The following is a 22,841-nucleotide window of genomic DNA, read 5'->3' as shown; positions in this document are numbered from 1 at the left end:
GCCCTGGACTTCTGTCGGCCTTCCTTTTCTCCAGTGTAAATGTGTTTGACACATTAACTTACTGTCAGTTTGCCACAACAGTACACTGTTCTGGTTTACGTCTAAGTTAATTCTGAATATAACAGTATAGTTAGCGGGGCCAGCCAAACAAACGCGAATGTCTGTGATTGAGTGACTGAGTGAGTGATGAAGTTACACCATTGGTTGGCAGGATCACGTGTGTTAGGTCCAGCCATATACTAGGTTTTGACCTGGTCTTGTTTCAAGCATGGTTTAGTGGTAGATAATGTAATCGTATGCACAGTTTTTTGATCAACTTGCTTAAAAGCAGTCATTGGTAAGGTAAGGTAAGGTTAGTTTGTCCATAACACTCTTACAACAGGCGATAGGTTGAAACAATGAGTTAAATTTAGTATCTGGCTGAAATGAAAACCTGTATGCACATATATCTTCCATTTTCTAGGGCTAAATACCCAGAGATGTTGAGTACGATGGGGTGTCCTGAAGAATGCGTGGAACAATGGGCCACAGTAAAAAATTTTTTACCATGGTTAAAACAGAATTATGGCCAAAAAAAAAAAGTTTTGTACTGTTTCTACTTTCCTGTATTTCAAAATGAAAACATACACTCAAACATACACACACACAGCCAAAATGTATAATTTAGGAGGCATTCCCCCTAAACTAAGGAACATAAAACACAAGATTTAGGTTGTGAGATACACAGTTCAATAGAGACACATCGGAATGTAGCTTTGTGTCAATCTACACCCCACATTGTAGTCTCCATCAAGGCACACATTAAACACAATGCTTCAAAAAAAATTTTAAAAAAAACTTTTGGCAATTAAGAAGAGATGACTCAATCTTACTCCTTGGGGACCCTAGAGTTGACACTAGAGTTGAGAAATGTTTGCTTACTGCAGTATGACACAGAATATTGCGGTAAAATTCCAAACGCAACATGCTGACATCATCCTAATGTTTTTATTATGAATTTGTAATGGGAATTTGACAGTTATTAATAATATTTGGTCAATATCATCCATGTCACAATAAATGATTCCTGTATCAATAATTCTAGTTAATATTGCAATAATAATATAGTAATAATAAAATAAGTTATTAATGCAGTTTTGTCATTCTTAACATTACACTGGAAAACAACAGGCTTTATTTACTGACAGATTATCACTGTACACTGACACAGACAGAGAGCTAGAGGATGAGACAGTGGAAAAATGGAGGGATGTACAAAGAACAAAAGAGAGAGGGGACAGAAAATGGGGGTGAAATGGTACTTTTGAACAGATAAAGAAGGGAAAGAAAGAAACGGCAAGAGACAGAAGAGCATTTTCATGCTAAAGAGAGAGAGAGACAGAGAGCGAGAGAGAGAGAGGAGAACAAATCATCACAACATTGTGTCTCTCAGTTCACTGTGATCAAAATATGAACAATTTAATTACAGAGTTAAACACACAAATTAAATTACACGCAACAAGCTAGTTTCTTATTATAATAATTACCATGATTATTACCATTATTATCATCACCATCACTACAGTTGTTTCTGTGACCATTAAAGTAGATTAGAGTGTAAAAAATATATATATCTTCACAATTTATTGTAATAGAACTCCTCGGTTTGTTTTAGCACAGCAGAAAAAATACAACTTCCCATAATAATAATAATAATAATAATAATAATAATAATAATGTGTTTCGTATTTACAGAAATTTCAGTACAATCAAGACGGCCCAAGCTGAGCTGACATTCTAAATATAGCAGATGTGGTATTGTGTTGTGAGCCGCTGTATAGCAGACAGGCTTTGTGGTGAATGTGAATCAGCTGTGCACTGAGAGGCTCTGGAGTGCCCGCTTTCTGTAGCAACGGTGATGTCAATCATCGACAGGCAAATTAGCATTGTTTTGCCCTCTGTCTTTATTTAGTGGAGTATTGTGTTGTGGGAGTAAAGGAATGTTAAATATAGATTGTGCAGCAAAGAGAACCCTCTAGTCAAGAATCGTGTTTACAAAGCAGGTAATGATCTAGCTTTTTTTTCCTCTTTTCTTTTATTTACCTGCAAGACTATGCACAATTTAATTGGTCTCTGAGTATATCTAGGGTGTGTTTATGGTGTAAATGTGATGCATTTATTTATAGATACATGTTTTTTTTGTTGAGGTGGTTTGTTATGGAATGCATTGTGAAATACCTTTCATGTTGTGGAGTATTTGCTTTTTTACTGTTGTGCCGGATCTATTTTCTCCAGAAACCTCGTCTTGGTGATTTCGCATTGAGGCTAACGGCATGGTAAAGCACAGAGTAGCAAATACATATTTGGCCCTTTTTCAGTCAAGAGGTCTGCGTTACGATTAGGTGGTCAATAGTTGTGCAGTAATAATGTGTGGGTGGAGGCTGAATGCACCGGAGTGCTACTGAGTAGTGCAGTATATATTGTGCACGGTGTTTGTGAGCTTACATTCTACAGATAGGTGTGTGGTGATTTAAAAATGCGCAGAGCCAGGTGTTCGTAGTGCTGTGCAGTCAGTGAAGAAGCTGTGCGCTAATTGGCTCAGTAACGCCTGGGAGGGCCATCCCTCCCTTCTTTCTTGATGATGATTCGCTGATCATCGCTGGCATCACCAGGTGAGTCCACCACTTCTTCGTCCTCCTCGCCTTCTCCCTCTGTGTCTCCCGATGTCCCCATGCGAGACTCATAGGTCTGAGAGAAACAAGACACCATCAGCAGACTGCAAATGCACATTCTCTATACCACAGCAAGTACAGACAAAGAAGGAGAGATGCACACACAGGTGGACACACAAACATAAGTTTGGCATAAAATCTGTTCACTGTTTTGCTGAATTTGTATGCTGGTTTTACCTCCATTGGGTTGACAATGATGGTGAGTGCAGAGTCATCCCATTGGCTGCTACCATCCTTTGAACCGCCCCTGTCCCCATCACCGCGGCGATGGATGGAGCGAATTCGGAACACGCCCAGGATCACCATGACAACCAAGAACCCCACGCAAACCATAATGATCACTGTGGCTGCTCCTGGTACCACTGAAACAGGAAAAAGAGAGAGATAGAGCACCACGGTAACTCATGAAGACAGAAGCTTGAGGAAGTGTGTCAATTTAAAGAGAAAGAGAGACATACAGACTGAGAGACAGACAGGTACCAGATGCTGGATGCAGACTGGAGAGTGAGTGGTAAAAACTCAAACAAACAAATATGCAAACAGAGAGAGAGACATTTTCCAGAGTTGAGAAAAGAGCCAAGGGGTGCCAATATGTGGACAACTAGTTGAGTTAAGGACAGACAAAAACACAGAGAGAAACATAGACAGGCAGTGGACTTGGCGTGACGACTAAGAGAATCTGTCGCAAAAAGCGGCGTGCGGACACACGGACAGACAGGCAGACGTACCAGAGTTGCGATGTGGGTTGGGTAGGGTGTGTCCACTGAGCTCTCCTGAGTGATGAGAAGGGTGCAGGAATTGCTGTTGTGAGGCCAGGAGGTGTGAGGGGTGATACAGACTGTCTAGAGAGTGCAGGAAATTCACCTGAGAGAAAGAGGAGTGTTAACACTACAGCACCACAGAAAGACCCCAAAACATCATGGCCGCCAATCTAACTCTGATGCACACTGATCTAATTAACAGTACAGAGAAAAATGCAGGTCATAATTCCATTGGTGTACCTATTTCTGAGGTGATTACTCATCAACTCTGCAGCACTAGAACCAGCTAAGCCAACAAAACTTTGAGCAGCTAATGCAGGATTTACCTCTAACGTGAGCTCATTGCTGGTGTACCGTCCGTTCATCTCTGAGCAGGACAGACGGAATCGTCTCTCGAAGCGGGCGGAGCCTTTGGCCAGCCGGTAGCGAACGGACCGGAGAACGTCCTCGTACACTGAGATAGACTCAGCTCCTGAGAGAGGGAGAGAGAGAGAGAGAGAGAGAGAGCAAAAGAAAAAGAGAGAGGGCGAGGAGGGGAATAATTAACATTTCACAAAAAAATCAGACTGAAAATTCTTGAGAGAATTTAGCTCAAATTCCACTTTATACAGCTGAGTGCCAAAAAAAGAAACAATGCAGAAATTTAAGAATTTTAGGATGACCAGTCCCCAGAGTGCATTATGAATCGTCAATCAGATGCAATCAGACACTCTTCTTAGTAGTGAAACGTCTCCGATGCTATTGAACCAGCCCAAGCATTACACAGACGATGGCTGCCTAAGCTCATGTTTTTTTTGTTTCGTCTCATAACAATTGAGAGTAGGTGAATCAACAGGTCCTATGCCAGCAAATGATTTCAAGCCTCATATAACTCTACGTGTAGGATGGCACCTATTTCTCATTTTCAGCCATTTATCATACATTTCTTCCTGAGAACAAATGTGCCGTAGCAATATATAACAACAAACATATTTCAAGACAGCATAATTCTGCTGAATATGGACTGTAGTATATAAAAGCAAAGGCAAATGTAGATACACACGCAGGCAGATAGTTTGTACCTGTAATAGTTAAATAAGCTGTTGTGTTGATGATGTCCAGTCCCTTCTCTCGTAATGATTCCGTGTCCACAAGAAGCTCCTCCCACTCTGGGTTTAACTCCTCCCCCAAGGGCTGGACTTCACAGCTGTCCAGTGTATGAGCCACTGCATCTGACATGAGCGCTGAGAGAGAGAGAGACAGACAGCTTATTGTTATTATTACTATTTTTATTGTTATTTTTTATTTATTCTTTTTTTCATTCTTTGCCAGTGTTATTTGCTTTGATTATTGTCCTTGTAACTGTTATGACAATGAAATTATTGTGACAAACATACAAGATTTGGCAATATGCACTGCAAAATATGCCATGACAATAAAGCATTTAAACTGAACCGAAATTGAAATAGTCTGAGAGAGAGTGAGTGGGAGAGTGAGTCTGGAGGTTTCAACCAGACAGAGACAAACACAGGTGTATCCAGAGGACCTCTCACAAAAAGGCACACTGAACCTGCCAAATATGGCAGCCAAGCTGTGGAATAGCTGCTCGCTAATGAGTGAGAAAGCTGCAGTAGCTGCAGATTCACTGTTTGCGCGGCGCAAATAGCAGCCCGGGCACTCGTTAATGGATCGGAGTCAACGACGAGGCTGGAGCTAAATCCATTTCCTGGAGAGAACAGACCCCCGCGAGCGTGTGTGAGGCACGCCGCGGCTCTTCAGGAACACGCCGCACGCTAATTATTTCTCTAATTCCGTCTCTGTTTAGCCCTGCTGCCCACTGCCGGGGCTGTGCCGGTGAGTAATTTGGATCGGCAGACATGACTCAGCGGTCTGTGGGGGAGCTGGGATGGGGGTGTGTGGGGGGTGGGGGTTGGGGGGGGGGGTTCACAGACTCACCCCCTCCCTCCATGCCTTGCACGGCGGTGTTGACGGCGTGGGAGAGCGAGCACACGATCCTCAGCTCTGGGAACAGGGCCACCCCGCGGGGCCCTTCAAATTCGGGAGCCGGCCGTGCCAGGTGGGGCCCCACCCCGGAGAGGGAGATGAGCGGGGCGTCGGGCTGGAGGACCACCAGGTAGCCCTCCAGCTGCCTGAGGGACAGACAGCCCTCCTCACTGAAACACCTGGACAGGCAGAGGAAGGAAAACAGAGTGTGAAAATCCCACACGGAGAAGTGCACACTGAGCTGCCTCCAGCTGGTGAGCCTGCGTGATGCGTACAGAAATAGCATGTACCCAGCTCAGACCAAAGACTCGCGACACAACCAGCTGCAACTGGCGACCCTTTGCAACATTCTAAAATTCGCCAACTGCGATTAGACAGCTTGAACCGCCTGCAATGGCGAGTGCCGGCATCAGACGCTCTGAGACGGGTCGACCGCGCTGCTGCAGCTCCTCTCAGCAAACATTCTAAACCGTTTTGTTGCGTCACAAATCTTTGGTCTGAAGTAGGCTTAATGCCGTATCTGCAATTTGAGTACAGGTCAGCGGTAAATTCACGAAGCTTAAGTCCAGCAGCTCTGGAGAGGCAGACGGACAGCCTTAATGAGTCGATTACCCTCAGTGTGTGGCGTGAACATGGACGCCACGGACAACGTTGGCAGGATGCGTTGGCAGATGGCTAATCCAGGTGGCCTCACCTGAGGGAGGTGGTGAGTTTGAGGGGCCGAACCCCCGGCGTGGCGAAGCGAAGGGAGTTTCTGTACGTGACCTGCTGTACCGCGCGGTTGAAGCTTTCGATGTCGTCCCCTTCCAGGACCAGCACAGACTGACTGGGGTTCACATGCACCTAAGAGAGAGAGACAGGGAGTGACAATGAGCAGTCACTGCAGTCACTGCATTGGAGACTGAGCTGCGCAGTCACTGCATTGGAGACTGAGCTGCGCAGTCACTGCATTGGAAGGAGACTGAGCTGCGCAGTCACTGCATTGGAGACTGAGCTGCGCAGTCACTGCATTGGAGACTGAGCTGCGCAGTCACTGCATTGGAGACTGAGCTGCGCAGTCACTGCATTGGAGACTGAGCTGCGCAGTCACTGCATTGGACACTGAGCTGCGCAGTCACTGCGTTGCAGGAATGCACGTAACGCCTCTCGCAGCACATTCCACAGGAGGCTGCAGCCCTGCTCCTGGAGAGCCGCAGGCCGTGTTGCCTTTTGTTTTCCCTTTTAAATCAGCCACCCATCCGGTCCTGTCAACCCAGGTCAGGTAATTCAACTGTATACTGGTTTTTTTTTTGTCAGTTAAGTACTGAGTAATAACAAAAGTCGGCACACCCTGCAGCTCTGCGGGACTGCTATGTTGCACTACGCGTTCCATATAAGGCAGCTCTGATGTCACAGTCAGTGTCTTTTTTTAAACACAAGCTCGTTACCTTCATTCCTGAGCCCAGAGTCTCCAGGTCGCCGAAGTCCAGCCCCTCCCTGCAGGCGTACAGGCACTCCACCACGCTGTGGGGCTCCACGCTTCCGGAACGCACCGTCACCCCGGAGAGCAGGCCTCGGTAACCCCCCGCGTACCTCCCTGCAGGCCACAGAGGGGGAAACACACAGAGCGGCTCTGTCTGGGCGGCCCGAGCAGCACGGCGGTGGCGGTGGCGGTGGCGATGGCGGTGGCGGCGGCGGCAGGGCGGGGCGGATACGAACAGCACGGCGCTGACATGGCGGAGGCGAACGCTCACCTGTGTCCCGGCCCTCGGGGATGCTGTTGTTCACGATGTCTTTCTGCTTCTGCTCGGGTTCTGACAGGGGGAGGGATGTTAACATTATTCATCGCAGCGGGACTCGTATCGGTGCGCAAATTAATGAGGAATTTCAGGGGTAATTAGCGGACCTTCCTGCTACCTACTGCGTAATCAAGAACGATCTTACAGTCTGACACGCTGAGAAGCCTGCTGTTTCATTACAAATGAATGACAATCATTGATTTAGCTGGCTGGCTGACTGACTGAGATCATCTCAGAAAAATCTATTTGTCTGAATGACATTAAAACCTTCCACGATTTTCTCAGCAGCCGGCTGACTATCGCCAATGCTGGCGCCATACATTATTCTGTGTGGTTGCGGTTCGATTGATAGGTACCCCAGCATGCGCCAATGACCAATCGCTGACGTGGGGCGGGACTGGGAATGGCTCCGTTGTCATGGATAAGTGCAGGGTCAAAGGTCACGCCGTCGACGTACAAAGTGACAGAGGGGTACTGGACACTGAGGGAAAGGTGGTGCCACTCACCGTCACACACCTGAGAGAGACGGAGAGAGAGGGTCGGTGACGGGCAGAAAGGCAGAGCATGCAATACACCACCCGGAGGACTGACAGAGAGAGAGAGCAGCCAGACCTTGTTATTGACACTCCAGCTCATGTCAATAATCCCCTCAAATGAGACCTCTAAGCCTGCTTATACAAGCTGCAGCTGTAAACAGAGCAATCCCTGAGAAACCAGTAAGCCCACTCCAGATCACTTAACCCCGCGCACGTCCATTTCGCCCCCTCCCCGCCCCCCACCTCCCCACTAATCGCAGTCCGCCCACGCTGGTGCTCCTGGAGTACCTGCTCCAGCTTCCACAGGAACTTAACAGGGCGAGCGGCAGCGACATCCGGCCAGTAGAACAGGGACAGCCGACACCCATGCACAGACAGAGAAAAGTGTGAGAAGGAGTCATCTGAGAGAGAGAGAGGGAGAGAAAGGGTGGGGGGGGGATGAAAGAGGTGGGGGGATGAGAGAGAGCACTGTTACTTAAAAATAGGATAGATGTGTTATTTTTATCATGCTATTTGACAGACGCGTCTATGTGGGTTGACTTGACGAGCAATAGAAATTACAGTGTAGACAAGGAATATGCAAATTAGCAAGATACTCGCAGGATAACCCACAGCATAAAAGGACCTAAATGGCAACATAATCAGCCCAGCTCAAATCAGCATATAACTCACAAGGTGTAACTCATACTGTAAACAAATCGTGACATTGAGCAGACAGAAGGGAAGCGATAGGCTGTCAGGCCACGACTAACGTAATCGTTACATTTTAAATACCAAACAGGTTATGCACGTAACGTTACAGGAATACTCCACACCTGTGCCTTTACGAGTTTTTCTGTCATTCAAGATGTGGATTAATTGCCATGACTAACCATTCCTGGCAGTGCTGCACACAATGGTCTCTTCCTCCCTGCGTGTCCCTCTGGCCTGATTAGCTGGGGGTTGAGTGTTAGCCCCTCCCCTTCGCATCCATAATTGGAGGGTGAAGTGGTCTCCGGGCACTGCAGCAGCCACTGAATCGGGAACCACGGCAACGTGCGTCGAACCATTGAAGGAGAACACAAGCGACGAATCGGGGGAAGGGAGAGTGGGGAGGCTTGCTGTCCAATTGGCTGCCGGGGAAGGGGGTGGGAGCAGGTCTACCTCCCCCCTCACTGCACCTGGAGGGACAGGGGAAGCCAAAAATTTTTCCAGCCACACAAACTGTAATGTTTCTGTTAAAACGATGCAAAAGATCTAATGTTTAAAAAATAGGACTGTGTATAATTAGCTTGATAGCTAATTAATAACAGATTACTTGCTGACAGCAGGAATATTTACATTGCTTTATCTTTTCTCCAGGGTCACCAGGGACCGCCCTCTTGGAATAAGAATAGATTCACTCACCACACAGCCTGCGCACCGATCTGTCAGAGTAGCTGTCTCTGTCGCACCCCTTCCCAATATGGCCAGTCTGCAGCTCTACGGTGGCCTGGATGTTCCAAACAGTCTCTTCGCAGGTCTCCAAGTGCAGGCTGGGGAACAGGGGAATGCTGCCGGACCCAGGGGTGTACTCCACCCGCTTCGACCATCCTTGAGGAAAGCAGGGCGTTCCCAACGGTCATCTCTACAGCCTGCAGTGAGCCTAGCAAGGCTACGTTAGCATACTGTGATCAGGGCTGCTTGCGGCGATAGTGACAGTGAGCTAGCTGTTTGCAACAGATCTATTTGTTAAATGTAGCAGGAACCACGCTAACCTCATTAGCTGTACCACAGTTAGCTGAAAGCTAAAAGCTCATTTTCAGCCGCGGGCCCTCGAGCAGAAAGCCCTAGCGTGCAGGAGACAGTCGGGCAGTTATTTACCCATCCAGCCAGGCCTGCAGGAGGGCTTGACGGTCACGATGACCTGGGCGTCCGCCTGGGCGCGGTTCTTGCCGCAGTCGAACGCGGTCACCCAGAAGCTGTGAAGGCGCTGTCGCTTGGAGTCCAGAGGCTCGGTGTTCTTAATGTTGCCTGCGATTGAAGAGCAACGATGGGGTTAACAGTGACAATGAGAGCCGGGCCTAGGAAAGACAATGAAGGGCCATTCACATGAGGCCGTCAAACAATGCCGCTGTGCTACCCCTAGCCCAGCTTGACCCACAGCATAGAAGAATTTCACCTCACCCACAGACACTTAAAGACCTCATTCACTGAAGCAATAGAAAGTCACTGCACAATCTAGTTTCATCAGTCTCACGACAACTGCTGATCGTTCATCGTCCAATCAGGCCAAGAGAACCGTGTGAAAACCATGGCTACGCAGCGATTATGGAAGTGCGGAAATGAAGTGGAAGTGGAACTGCGGGTCCCTGTCTCCTACCGTCATTGTCAATCGCAAAGGGCACATTGGGAGTGATGATGTCATAGAAGCAGATCTGGCTGTACTGTGGGGAGCAGTCTGCATCCAGCGCCTCCACCCTAACGATGCGGTCGAACAGACGCCCCTCCGGCACGGACGCCTCGTACCGCCGCTCCACAAACACGGGGGAGAACTCGTTTACATCATTGACACGCACGTGAACAGTGGCCCTGGGGGGGGGAAAGAGAGAGAGATCAGACCTGCAGAGCTAATGAGACAAAGAGTTACTGAATCTCTCACAGGATTTCAGCTCTAATACTGAGGTTCAATAAGCCTCACATGACACTGTGATCTTCTGAGGCGCCTGTTGTGCAGTATTAGATACAAAATTACAGCTTATTTTAAAAATACTGTCACCCATATACACCAACACCCATTCACCATCAGCGATCAATTAAGTTCTCTGGGAATTGTAGTTTTTCCTCACTTGTGTGATTTCTTGCTGTTGACCCCATCAGGACCTTCCCCGCAGTCGTATGCCTGGATGGTGAAGCTGTGCTCCCGTTGGCTCTCACAGTCCAAAGGCTCTTTGGCACGGACCAGGCCCTCCCCCGTCGACCGATCCAGGACCACAGCCTCAAACTGAGCCCCACCTGAGGTGCCACTGTGCACCCTGAACCCACAAATCTCTCCTACCGTGGACAGAGGAGGAAGTAGGTTTATACAGGTAAAAAGCATACCATTATTACACGTAGCTACACAGAGAGAGAGAGAGAGAGAATGGGTAGAATGGGCGAGAGGATATGACAATAAAGTGCAATAAAGTATAAAGTACAAGTTGCAGGAAAGGACACTGCAGTCCATCACAGACAGACATTTATGTAACGCTGAAAGATGGCTACCTGCGTAGTGTAGAGGGGCATCTTTGTCCAGGGCGAAGAGCGGGGGATTCAGAAGCACAGTGTTGTCGTTCTCCATCACGATCCCCTGGTACTCCGTCTCGATCCATGGCTTATGCTTATTGGCTGCGCGAAATGGGGAACCAAGGAGATGCCATTCAGCAGACCGACCCTCACAAACTGGGCAGGGATCAAGCAATTTGCCACAGGCTGGAGAACCTCAGAACAGGTGCCAATCCACACCTGGGACTGATTAGTCGAATAATTCAGGAAGGGAACATTTCAACTGGCCGTGCTCCAATCCCAGAGTTAAATACCGCATCATATTAATATTTGGCGCTCGCAAGAGAGATGGAGCAGTTGGCATTCTCAGAACTGTATCTGTTCCTCACTTACAATGGCAACAAACAGGAACTTGTGAAAGCTTATGCAGAACAACAATAAATATGCATGACACACTGCAAGCAAAATAATAGCACAAGAGAAACGTTTTAAAAAATGCAGATGCCATTGATTCTTCCGGCAGATTATTCTGTTTAAAATGCAGCTGAAGTATAGAGCCATGAAATGAAAACTATATCCTTTGTGAAGTTGGCAGTGAGGTGGGGGGGTGGATTTGCCTGTGGACAGGCCTGGGTGACCTACATACTGCACTGCATATAACCACACGGATACAAGCCTACCTGTGGTCTTCTCTCAGACTGAAATCACTGTACGTCTTTCACGTGCCGGATTTTCCTTGTGGTATAACTGAGTCCAGCCAAGCTCATACTAATCTCCGGATGAGGAAGCCCGTGGTTGGAGAAATCAGGAAACCGGCTGATGCTAACTCAGCAAACATCACAATACGCATTTCTTTCTGTCTGCCTGACAATGTCATCCTCCTTTTCCCTTCACTTTTCCCCCATATTCAATCCATCTCTTTTTCAACCATCTATCTCTCGTCCTCCCTCTCTCTCTCACTCACTGACAAGCAACGCAATATTAATCTGAACATCAGGCCCAGGGATTACACACAGGATTACATATTGAAATACATCACTTTTGATCTCTCTCTCTCCCTCTCTCTGTCCCACATTATTTTTTATTTTCCTGTTACTGCATATGCTTCTTTCTCTTCCTCTTTTAGACTTTTCTTCCCCACCGTTTGCCTATTTTCCTCCCGTAGTTTCTGCACTGGCAGTAAGTAAAAATATGATGGTCAGAAAAAATAAGGAATTGATGCAGGACAGGCTTATCTCTGAATGCCACAGCACATATGCACATACACTCTGACAGGATATATGGAAGGTTTGATATCCATAAAAATAGTGTTGCATATGAAATCATGGTATTATGGTATTAAGCTCTGATGTTATGATAAATGACCTAACACCAAACAAGCATTGTACAACTACAATAATTTAATTTGATATAAAACAACTAAATGATATATATATAATATAAAAAGACAATAGCAACCATTGTCATAGTAATACTTATGGTAATACTGATACTTTAAATAAATAAATAAATAAATAAAAACTGACCTTTGTTGCTGTAGACACCCCAAGTCAAACACAGTAGGAGAAGGGAGAGGACACTGACCCTTTCCATCTGTAGTGGGATGGAAAGGGTAGAGGAGGGAGCAGGGTAAGAAATAAGCACGGCTACTGTAAATGAGTAGTGCGTGGAAAGATGGGACAGATAGGCATGCATAAATTTAACCAACAACTGCCAATACATTTCAGATATCTAATCCAAGTGAGAAAAACATTTTTTAAAATAATAATTATTGGAAAATAACATATCATATTATCTCACAATTCCTGTCACTACACACACACACACACACACATATACACAAAGTTTTAAAAGACTGATGCATATTCATAGTCAGAGATGGAGTAAATCAAACTGTAAATATACCAATGTAAATGACTGTAATGAAGTGCGATGAACAGGTCCGAGCCAACATACAGTTAGCCGCCAGGCATACCTGCATAAATGCAGGTGTGCATGTGCAAGTACTGCTACAAAGGGTTGCAGATGTGTCATCAAAATACAGAAATCACGACTATTTGCCTAAAATTAGATTTAAACAATCACGTTTAGGCTAGTATCTTTTTAACGAACGACGTTCATTTTCTAGTTATTCGTGGGCTAAATAGATAAAGAAACAGATCTAAAAACAGACACAGAAAAAAGACATATAGGCTGCATAGGCTATACTATATAGAGACAAGACATTAAATAAGCTGGGATAAACATATATAAACGCGTATATGCCACCACATTCAGTGATTTTTTTAAAAACATTTTTGATGGAATAAATGGGTTCGGCCACTTTTGACGGCAGCGGTCATTGCAGTTACAATAAGGCTTCAAAATGACTAACGTTTCTGGCAAAAAAAAAAAAAAAAACCTAGAATCCTGGGGTTTCACAATACTGTAACGATTTTGGTACCCTGTACGTTTTCCTCTATCAGAGCATCAGTCTCACCTCTCGTCTGCCTCCCCTCTCCTTCTCCGCTTGATCGAGTTCAAATGACAGGTGAATGGAGTGATGTTGATATTAAGCAGTGTCTACGTTTAGATTTCAAACTGGAATGCGTATTCAGTGAGCACTGTCAGTTTGCCGTCCCCGTTTTCAGCAGACGTCGTGTGAAAACGACGATGCTGAGGTATCGATGCCACCTCCCTCTCCGTATCTCTACCCGCCCACACTGCGTCCTTCTCGCTCACCCCTCTGCTGTCCCCGTGTCTCTGTTCATGTACAGTATCAAAACAGTGTCGTCACAGTGCATTGATTAGGCTACACGCTCTCCCCAGTCAGTACTTGCGTACAACTATTTCATTTCTTAATTGGTGCTCCGCACAATATTAATTTCCATTTTGCTTCCATTTACTGACAGGCAGTTTGGGAGCGACCTCCTCGTTTCCACACCACCCTACCTATCTCTTCTCTCCCCGCCCGGACTGCAAAATGACGTCAATTCGTCTCCCACCAGACTGATACAGGATTGCATGTAGCCTACGTCCAGTATGTTCTTCATCGATTTAAAAAAAATACAAATTGAAATGCAGAATTTGAATTACAAAAAAGTTTATTTAAAATTCTGTTCTTTATACATTTGGTAGCAATAAGGCAAAGTAGTCTGAATAATAACAATTAATACACATCAATTACCACCACAAGTATAAATATTATTTAAAAATATTATCGTTAGTGAGCCGCAGCTCCCATTCAGCCACTATAACGAGCTGACTTCCTCACTGGAGTTTTTTATTGATGGTATAATCATTATCATAACTTCGTTCAATAGAAAAGCTGTGGTTTTGGTTGAAGGTTTTTTGCTTTGTGTTCTTGTTCAGGCAGAATAAAAGAGTGATGAAGCAGAAGTAAAAAATAGTAGGAGACAAAAATTGAGGATTTGAAATTGAAGTCACAACAATGGATGAAGAAATGGACAGACAAAATCACCCTTTGTGGATCTTCCTTTCAAAGCTGCAAAACACCGTACACAAACGCCCAAAAATATCAACAAATGAACAGCCATAACACAATAACACAATGGCAACAAAGAAAAACTGAATTTGTTAAAACCAGCGCAACCTTTAACATTCGTCAATAAACAAGGCAATTAAACTAAAGTACAGTGTGTTGGCCAAGGTTTGTTGAAAAAAAAAAAGAGACCCATACAAAAATGGCCATGAGATGTATGTCACTTTAAACGTGTATGTGTGTCAAGTACACTTTGTGCTGTCAGCCTGACTATGTGCAGCATTTCAGTGGCTGGAACGAGGAACAGGAATATTCTGACCAGAGGAAAGAATAAAAAATACAAAAAAAACAAGAGCACATCAGAAGTCCCAGACAGCCACTTGTGTCTGTAGTTCCATGCACACACACACACACACCGTTGTTTCAGTCACTGTTCTTCAAGTGTAAATAATAATCAAATAACACAAACAGTTATTATTAAAATTATTATTACGCACAGCTCCCTTTTTAATCAGTCCATGACGTCAATCATGAATGTGGCACTACGGTTGCCTCTTCCTCTAACCAACTCCCCCTTTGTCCGCACCCATCAAAAACACCAACATATATAAACAAATCTGTACATTCTCTCACACAAATATACACACGTGCGCTCAAACACACACATATATATATATATATTACTAAAGGCAATAAAAAATGCTCTGATCTGCCTTTCTGCCAAGTCACAGATCCCTGCAGTTGGATTCTGACTGACCACCCAACCGGAGATCTGAAAGAGAGAGGAACAGAGCGGTTATGAGATGAGTGACATCAACTTCATCTACACAGACAGAACAGAGATAAACCTGTTGAACTGCTGCCAACACACACACACACACACTTTCACAATGCTTCAAACAAACTTGTTTGCACGATGCGTTGTCTGACCATGTCGGTCGGTGTTGTTCTTCATACCTTTTTTTCCGAAGTAGCTAAAGGTGGCGAGAAGCTGTCTGTCATAGAGAGGGGTGGGATTTTATCCAAGAATTCAGCGACTTCTGTGGGCTCATTCCAATCGTCCTCATCTCTCTTCCTCACATCCTTTCCTTGCGTCCTCTATTGGGTGGAGCTACGGAGCGAGGAAAGGATGCGAGGAAGAGATGCAAGGGGTGAAAATGCGTGATTGGAATGAGCCCCGTGTGTCTTTATAATCGCAACGCGAAGAAGCATTCGAACGCGCATATTGGTGAACACACCCAGACAGTTTTTATTCGAAGGAGTTCATATTAGCAGTGTAGGTCAGCATCTTCTTCTTCTGATGTTTACTGGTGGTTGGCAAAGAACAGTTGAGAAATTGCAGACCACCTGAAACCCTGCCCATTGCGCACCTGGCCAATCACTGCAGAACGTGGGAGTGGACTTCGGAATGTCAGTTGTGGAAAGTTACAACAAAATTTCAGACGCAGACCTCCTTTCCAAATGTCGAAAAGGAGCTGTCACTCTCTTACGTTCTGAACAGTAGTTTGTTTGAAGCATGAAGAAACTCAACTCAAAGACGCTCGCTCACACACACACACACACACCAAAACCGCATGTATTGTGCAACAGCTACCCTAGATTGAGAGACATGGGCAAGAAAGACCAAAATTTACCCTAATTTCTACTCCTCTTTTTTCTCCTCCCTTCTTTTCCTTGGCACCAGCACCTTGCGGAGGTATATAACGAGAACATAGGAGGCGAAGAAAAAGACGTGACCACAGAAATAGATGGATGAATACACCTGTAAAATAAAAAGAATCCGATCAGCACAGATACAAAAGGGGGCAAAGCAAACTGAAAGGGGGTTGGGGGGGGGGGGCTTACAGAGGTCAAAATTTTTCAAAATGGCACCCGTCCCAAGTTCAGTTGCCTTGAATGGAATACAAATTCATATACCCTTTCCCCCAGCCCTCGCTTACCTTGAGCCACTTGTCATATGTGAAGAGGGCGAAGGGCACCAGAGGGTATCCCATGAAGAGCCAGTGAAAGAACTGCTGAACGCAGTAGATGAGAGGGTACAGTGGGCTGACGGACAGGCGGGTCAGGAGAGGGCTGTCCTTCACCAAGGCCAGGGCCTGAGACAGGGACAGAGACAGCAGGAGATAGCTTTGGGCGGTGTGTACAGTAACAGAAACCAATAAGGAGACTAAAATAATGACCAAGATGCCTGCCTGAGGCAGGGCTCACCAGTGCCCCCAATTTTAGAGGCATTTGCTCCTGAAAATTGACGTGTGCAAACCAGGAAAAATAATTTAAGAGCAAGAGCCATTTTCGAGTCTGCTAAGTGGGATGCATGAGCGTGCGCCTGAATTTTTCAACTTGGGGGCACATGTGCTTCTCGGAAAAAACGTTTGTGCAAAGCCCTGTGAGGTAGCGAAAATAGTTTCCAAAATGAAAAAATATCATGATACATTAAAACCGACCACTTGTTGGTTTGTTACCTGCCGCTCTACAGTGATGATGAGGAACTCCATCGAGAAGCAGAGGATGTACCCGGAGTGCAGGCCATGCCAGGCGGCGAGGAACAGTAGTGTTAGCACCTGAGACGCCATCTTGTTGCCCAGGAACCTCAGCCGTTTGAACACGTGTCTGGTGGACGCATCAGAGAAAACCAACTGTCAGAACTACAACTCCCATAACAGAGTGGAGAGATTGCCCACATTCAGAACAAGGAAGTAAATACACCATAATTCTCAGAGAGATCGTTATGCTTTAGGAAAAAGGGTGTGGGGTAATTTTTCTTCAGTGACACATTTCATTGCACAGCCAACATAACTTCAGTCACTGTTCTTCAATGGCCAATGTCAGTGTAAAAACCTCAGTGCATTTGCTTATACCTTCTATGTAACACGCAATGTCGTGGAATAGAATGACTGTGAACTACTATAATTATCTGTAGATTAGGACTCACCTGGCTGCCCAAGCATTAGTGTTGATGTTGAAGGAAGCGATTGTTCCCGCAAAATAGGGCGTGGTCTCATACTTCCACACCAGCACATTCGCACAGGCATCCCATTGGTCCACCCCGTTCTGGTCTTTTCCATTGTAGCCCAGCCCACAGAGGATGCACACCCCTTCCTGAGAGGTAAAGAGACAAGAGGGTGCATGAAAACGAAAGTGAAAAGGCCTTCGACTCGCCAAGCTCGACTTGGGCGAACGTAGCGTGGCAGAGGTACTTACAGCAATGACCCAGCAACTGACGTATTTGTACAAGCTGATTTTACCCCAGAGCAGGATGTAGACGCAGCGATACCAAAAAGGCTGGGCCTAAGACGCAAGGGCAGAATAAAGAAATACAGAGATCAGTGATAAAAGTCGTTTAAAGAGTTGGGGATGGGTTATATATTGAAAATGAAATAAGGATGGAGCTGTATAAGCAACAGTACGAACCATTCACCTCACTGTATCAGTTTGTTGAACGGATATCAGTTTGCTTCCACTAACCTCATATTCGTCTGTAAGGAAGTAGCTTTCGGGGAAGACGGGATTTCCTACGGTGAAGATTACCAGGCAGACGAGACCCAAAGAAAATCGCTTCATAGCAGGAAGCCCACTGAGCGAGATCGTGAGAGAGATGACTACATATCACGCCATCATCGAATGAGGGGGAGGGGTAAACTGACATTTATACAGTGACAAAATCACCAACAAAACAACCAGGTCAAAACCTAGTATGTGGCTAGACCTCTCGGGCCGACCAACGGTGTAACTTCATCACTCAGTCAGTCACAGACTTTCGCGTTTGTAAGGCTGGCCCTGCTGCTGCGGTCCAGCCAAAAACCCTAAGCTACATCACAAATGACACAGCATTTTTGTCCCCTTGAGGACTTTCATAGAAGCCTTTTCTAGTTAGAGATAAACATGCAAGATTTTCATGTTTAAAAGGAGTTATTTTGTCAAGTCTTAACAAATTAACTGCAAACAATGAAGCAGGATGGGCCAGACAGCTTGTTATTGGCCACGAAAAACATTACGTCACTCTTCACTTAAGACTGCGCTTAAGAATAATTCTGAGCAGACCGTACTCATGCAAACAGCCCCACTGGAGCTGGGATTTGTAGTTCTTTCCTCACCTGTTGGGTGGCTGTCCAGGACAGTCTGTGAGCTCCCCAGAGACCAGCGCCTGGTACCTGCGGAGTGTGAACTGTGGCCCCACCAGGAAGCCACCGTAAAAGTAGGAGAAGCCAAGGACCTCCAGGAAAGAGGGCACGGATGACAGTGCTCCTTTCTGCTGCTCTGCACTGAGCTGGGACTACAAAGGGAAGAATCACATGAGTCACCATGGTAACAGCCCCAAGGCCATACCGACCACAGCCATAGACCACTGGGAACATTTCAGAAATGATGGCCGAATTTAGAAATTTAAAAACAGAAGTATGTAGAAGTATGTGCTTGCTTGGTACATGAGTCATAATCTTGAAAGTCAAAGCAATCTGCAGTCAATTTATATCCATCTAATGATCAACTGTATGGTACTATATGCCCAATAATGTAAACAGAGAGAGGGTGAATTTTCTTGTGAAGAGAAGTACTAATGGACTGAAAAAATAGTACATCAGTAGCATGAGAGAGAGAGAGAGAGAAGGGCATGCTGCAAACTACTACTCTGGAACAGCACTATAATTTACGCATTACACATACATATTTTCTACCATTTTGTACACATTTTAATATTGCCAATACTGACATCAGTTATGCATGTCAGACACACACACAGATTCACATACAAACACGCACACGCACAGACCAAAAGAGTGAACAAAAAAAATGAGTTCATGAAGGAGCAGACAAATAAAGCAAAATACAATAGACAGCAGACCATTAACTGAATTTACCGGTTTGCAGCTTACCAAAAAGAAATTTTGAAAAATAAAAATTAACTCACTGGTTCCTTCCCACCATCATAGTAATCAAATGACAAACCTGGAAAAATCAGAAAATGCCACTGTTATTATAAATATGCTGTGATAACTATGATAGTGACGGTTCACAAAGGGACCTGTTCTCCAGTGTTCTCCACCGATCTCACATCGCGTAGGGAGACACTGACCACAGACCACACAGCTGTATCAGAATCAAGCACTATAACACTAAGGAATGCAACAACACAAATAATGGTTCCGTGGGTGGGAAATACTGATCGAATGAACCCTGTGTGGCAGGAATTACCAGTGCGATAACATCTTTCTCATTACTTTTTAATGAGAGAATGCAAAAAACAGAATCGGATGAATTAGGGAGGAAGACAGATGATGGAAGCAATGGAGATGAGAGGGAAGGGGCAGGAGAGGGAGGGAGAGAGAGAGAGAGAGAGAGACGTACCGACAAGCTTGAGTGTGAGTACGCAATGGGGCATGGTCCATTTAATGTCATACTGATCTGTAGCAGTGTAGTAATATCCCAACAGTAGGTACACCTGTGAGAGAGAGAGAGGGAGAGAGAGAGAGAAGGGGGGCATTATGTGGCTGCATACTACAGCACATCAGAACTGCAGTGGGAGAGAGAGATGAGGGTGTGGCTGACCCATTTCTCCAGCTGAACCTACATCACAACAGAAAGACTGAGGGGGAGCGTGACCTCACCATCTGAAACACAAAGCTGCTCAAAATGGCTGTCACTGTCCTTCCCATAAGCCTCAGCATCAGGAACTGGACAACAACACAGACCGCGGAGTGATAAAGCTGAGAGCCTGAGGGAGGGGCAGAGAAAGGAGGAGTTAATACAAGAAAGCAGAGACTGTCGAAAATGGACAGGGACTTCACAACACATTCACCTTGCACCAAGGTAGGTGCAAGACACAAGAGGAAGGGGAGAGGATGGTGAGACAGAGCATGATGTATATTACAGAGACCAACAGACCTGCTGTTGAATCCAAATGCAGCAATAATGACAGAATCAGAAACAGAAAGTCAGTAGGGGAATCATCCACAAGTCCCATGTCATACTTTCTGTTGAGCCCCAGCTCTTTCCCTGTTTAAACCAGCAATGGTAGCAAGAGGTTCCATGAAACTGAAAACAGGAGGAGCTATCATCTACTGGGGTGCACCGATAGTTGACTTTTGTTTCCCCTTGAGACCAAGTAAATTTGACTGGATCAAGCAAAGCCCAGAGACTGACTGGTCATTGTAGCTCCACCCATTATGGGCTTCATAAAACCTTCCCATCACTGGTTTAAACCCACTGCCCCACACATCTAATCAACCCTGACTTCATTCCATATGTCACCACCTGCACGCTCCATCTCTTCTTTCAGTTGTACACTTTCAATATGATCATCATCATCACAAAATCATTTGCTCGCCCCTTCTCTCTGCCTCTCCAACTCCAGCATCCTCCATGTTTCTCCCTCTCACTTCAAATCATGTTACTTTCACAAACACTGAAAGGTGATTGGTTTCTTTTTTTAAGCAAGGCCCCACAGACACACACATACCCGCGCGCACACACACGTGCTTAAAAGCTCAGGGTAGCATGTAAATAACTAGGTGGGAAAGGTCCGAATATAATCAGATTGCTTGATTAAAACCGTTGAGTCCTCCCTTCCCTTTGCTTCTCACCAAAGTTGAAAGCAGCCAGAGCTAGTCCAGAAATAGCGTGGAGCAGGTGAATAATGTAGGGGGGCTGTCGGAAAAAATATCGCCGGTATATCATGGCAAAGGGATACCCTGAAGGAGAGAGGGACAGAAAAATAAATACCATTAACACAACATGCAATTAGACAAGAAAGTGTTTGAAGGCCAGTGGTCCCCTCCACATGAAGGGCAAGCTATTTTCTGTTGGTAGGTTAACGTGTAACTGCCTGTTGCTGCAGGCCAAAAATGTAAAACATAAAAACCAGCCTAGCTTGCGGATGGGCTGTGAGAAGATATTTTTTGTTGAAAAAAATGTTTTATGGGCGCGACAATTTCGCATAACAATTGCACTAAGCGGAGCTAATGAATTGTCAGTTGTGCTACAGCGACAACGGATTATAAAGGTTCACGTCGGATTAAAGAGATAGCGCTTCACCCCTGTCAATACATCTGTTCAGCACATCAGAGTATGATTTTTAAAACGACTCTCCCAGATACGCGTGATCACTTGTTGCCCACTTCGAGCAACCTGTCCACCTAGTCACCATCGACATACTGCCATGTGATAAGATACGTCAACTTCAAGTTAAACCACGTGTATACTTTTTTTCATTAATCAACAGACAAAACCCCTAAGGGGAACAACTCGTACTACAAGCTCACGTTACACTTCACGTTTGCGTTTGCAAGGTATTAGTAAACTATACACGCAACAGAAACCATTCTAAAATATGTATTTGTAAATGACGAGCTGGCTAATTATGCCTGTTTTATCGATACTGTCATTATGCGTCCATGTGTCCGACCAAAGTTCAATACACTATCCTGCTCTCTCTCCCCCTCATGTGCCTGTAACATGAAACCCAGACAATCGGTATGATTACGTTAGCCAACTGCATATCTACTTAGGCAATTTAGAAAAATAGTTCGACAGGTCAAAGTTTCAGACTGTATCGAATGTTCCATTCCATAGTATAGGAAATGGTTATCGTGTCATTTAAAGTAGTCTGCCAAAAGACAATGCTTTGTAATAATAATAATAAAAAATAAAAAATAAAACAGTTTAATTTTCCCTGTGTGTAAAACGTGTGCGCTTTATATTTGTCAGGTCGACCTTGAAGTTCGGCTTTCAAGTATGTATCAGCAAACTGTTTCGAGAACTGTATCTAGCTATGTGGCATATGGTTTTCTGGCAACTGTATAAAATATATCTAGATAACTTGCCTAGCTAGGTGGTGTATGTATGGCTTATTTGTGTTCACACAGTAAAATGCAATGTATTAAGAGTATTCACATCACCCACCGAAACCAAAGCGAACCAGACTGAACTCACCGATTAAAATGGACAAAATGAGCCGAACCGCAGGTTCTGGAGAACCCAAATAGTCCGACAATTTCTCCATCAAGGGAGCCGCCATCTTTCGTGCGGGCGGAAGTGGCTCCGTGCCGTGTTTCCGTGAATATGCACACTCGTTAGTCTTCCACTCTCTTTTATCTGCCCTTTAGCTTTCTACACCGCCCTTTTCCCTCCTCTTCCCTAGTCTAGCTCTCATCGACCTTCAACTGTTTGTGCTGTCCCATAGACCGTACAGTGCTGTCCTCAGTCAGTTTCGCACAGAGGTTTCGCAACATGCCCACTCAGCTATTTGACGCTTCCAAAGAGCTAACCGTAGACTACGGAGAAAAAGATGAACACAGGTTAAAATTTGGAGTTGAAATTTAAATTTGACAGCCTGCTAGACGTGACCTAGGAACTGTTGAATGTATGCTTTACAA

The 22,841-nt window shown here is 45.3% G+C and overlaps 2 protein-coding genes and 1 long non-coding RNA gene across 3 annotated transcripts; 1 reads left to right on the top strand and 2 right to left on the bottom strand.

Annotated features, from left to right (window-relative positions):
- Nucleotides 1-1,151: 1,151 nt before the first annotated feature.
- Nucleotides 1,152-13,885, bottom strand: clstn3 (calsyntenin 3). Its single transcript, XM_064309433.1, has 19 exons — nt 13,471-13,885; nt 12,518-12,584; nt 10,992-11,114; nt 10,577-10,781; nt 10,111-10,319; nt 9,612-9,761; nt 9,156-9,341; nt 8,642-8,929; nt 8,058-8,170; nt 7,590-7,749; nt 7,189-7,248; nt 6,883-7,031; nt 6,150-6,298; nt 5,408-5,634; nt 4,534-4,695; nt 3,799-3,944; nt 3,440-3,575; nt 2,889-3,073; nt 1,152-2,727 (listed from the first exon to the last, which is right to left on the bottom strand). The coding sequence occupies exons 2-19, from the start codon at nt 12,582-12,584 to the stop codon at nt 2,578-2,580; spliced, it is 2,865 nt and encodes a 954-aa protein (XP_064165503.1). The 5' UTR covers nt 13,471-13,885; the 3' UTR covers nt 1,152-2,577.
- On the top strand, nt 10,697-14,719 carry LOC135241059 (uncharacterized). Its single transcript, XR_010325873.1, has 2 exons — nt 10,697-10,816; nt 13,883-14,719. It is a non-coding gene; the product is annotated as an uncharacterized LOC135241059 (long non-coding RNA).
- On the bottom strand, nt 14,054-22,732 carry lpcat3 (lysophosphatidylcholine acyltransferase 3). Its single transcript, XM_064309995.1, has 13 exons — nt 22,399-22,732; nt 21,051-21,158; nt 20,076-20,182; nt 19,816-19,909; nt 19,379-19,416; nt 18,567-18,745; nt 17,938-18,046; nt 17,674-17,760; nt 17,405-17,571; nt 16,935-17,082; nt 16,413-16,568; nt 16,107-16,234; nt 14,054-15,244 (listed from the first exon to the last, which is right to left on the bottom strand). Exons 1-12 carry the CDS (start codon nt 22,481-22,483, stop codon nt 16,115-16,117), a joined length of 1,398 nt encoding a protein of 465 aa, XP_064166065.1. The 5' UTR covers nt 22,484-22,732; the 3' UTR covers nt 14,054-15,244; nt 16,107-16,114.
- Nucleotides 22,733-22,841: the final 109 nt, after the last annotated feature.

Source organism: Anguilla rostrata, chromosome 1, assembly GCF_018555375.3.
Source record: "Anguilla rostrata isolate EN2019 chromosome 1, ASM1855537v3, whole genome shotgun sequence".
NCBI lineage: Eukaryota > Metazoa > Chordata > Actinopteri > Anguilliformes > Anguillidae > Anguilla > Anguilla rostrata.
This window is presented reverse-complemented; position numbering and strand designations above follow the sequence as displayed.

Coding starts and splice junctions, on each gene's coding strand:
- clstn3 (XM_064309433.1), bottom strand. CDS start 12,584: ATGGAAAGGGTCAGTGTCCTCTCCCTTCTCCTACTGTGTTTGACTTGG. Junction 10,320..10,576: donor AACAGCAAGAAATCACACAA/GTGAGGAAAAAC, acceptor TCCCCCCCCCAG/GGCCACTGTTCACGTGCGTG. Junction 2,728..2,888: donor TCATTGTCAACCCAATGGAG/GTAAAACCAGCA, acceptor TGTTTCTCTCAG/ACCTATGAGTCTCGCATGGG.
- lpcat3 (XM_064309995.1), bottom strand. CDS start 22,483: ATGGCGGCTCCCTTGATGGAGAAATTGTCGGACTATTTGGGTTCTCCA. Junction 18,746..19,378: donor ATGATGGTGGGAAGGAACCA/GTGAGTTAATTT, acceptor TTCCCTTTGTAG/TCCCAGCTCAGTGCAGAGCA. Junction 16,235..16,412: donor CATATGACAAGTGGCTCAAG/GTAAGCGAGGGC, acceptor TTTATTTTACAG/GTGTATTCATCCATCTATTT.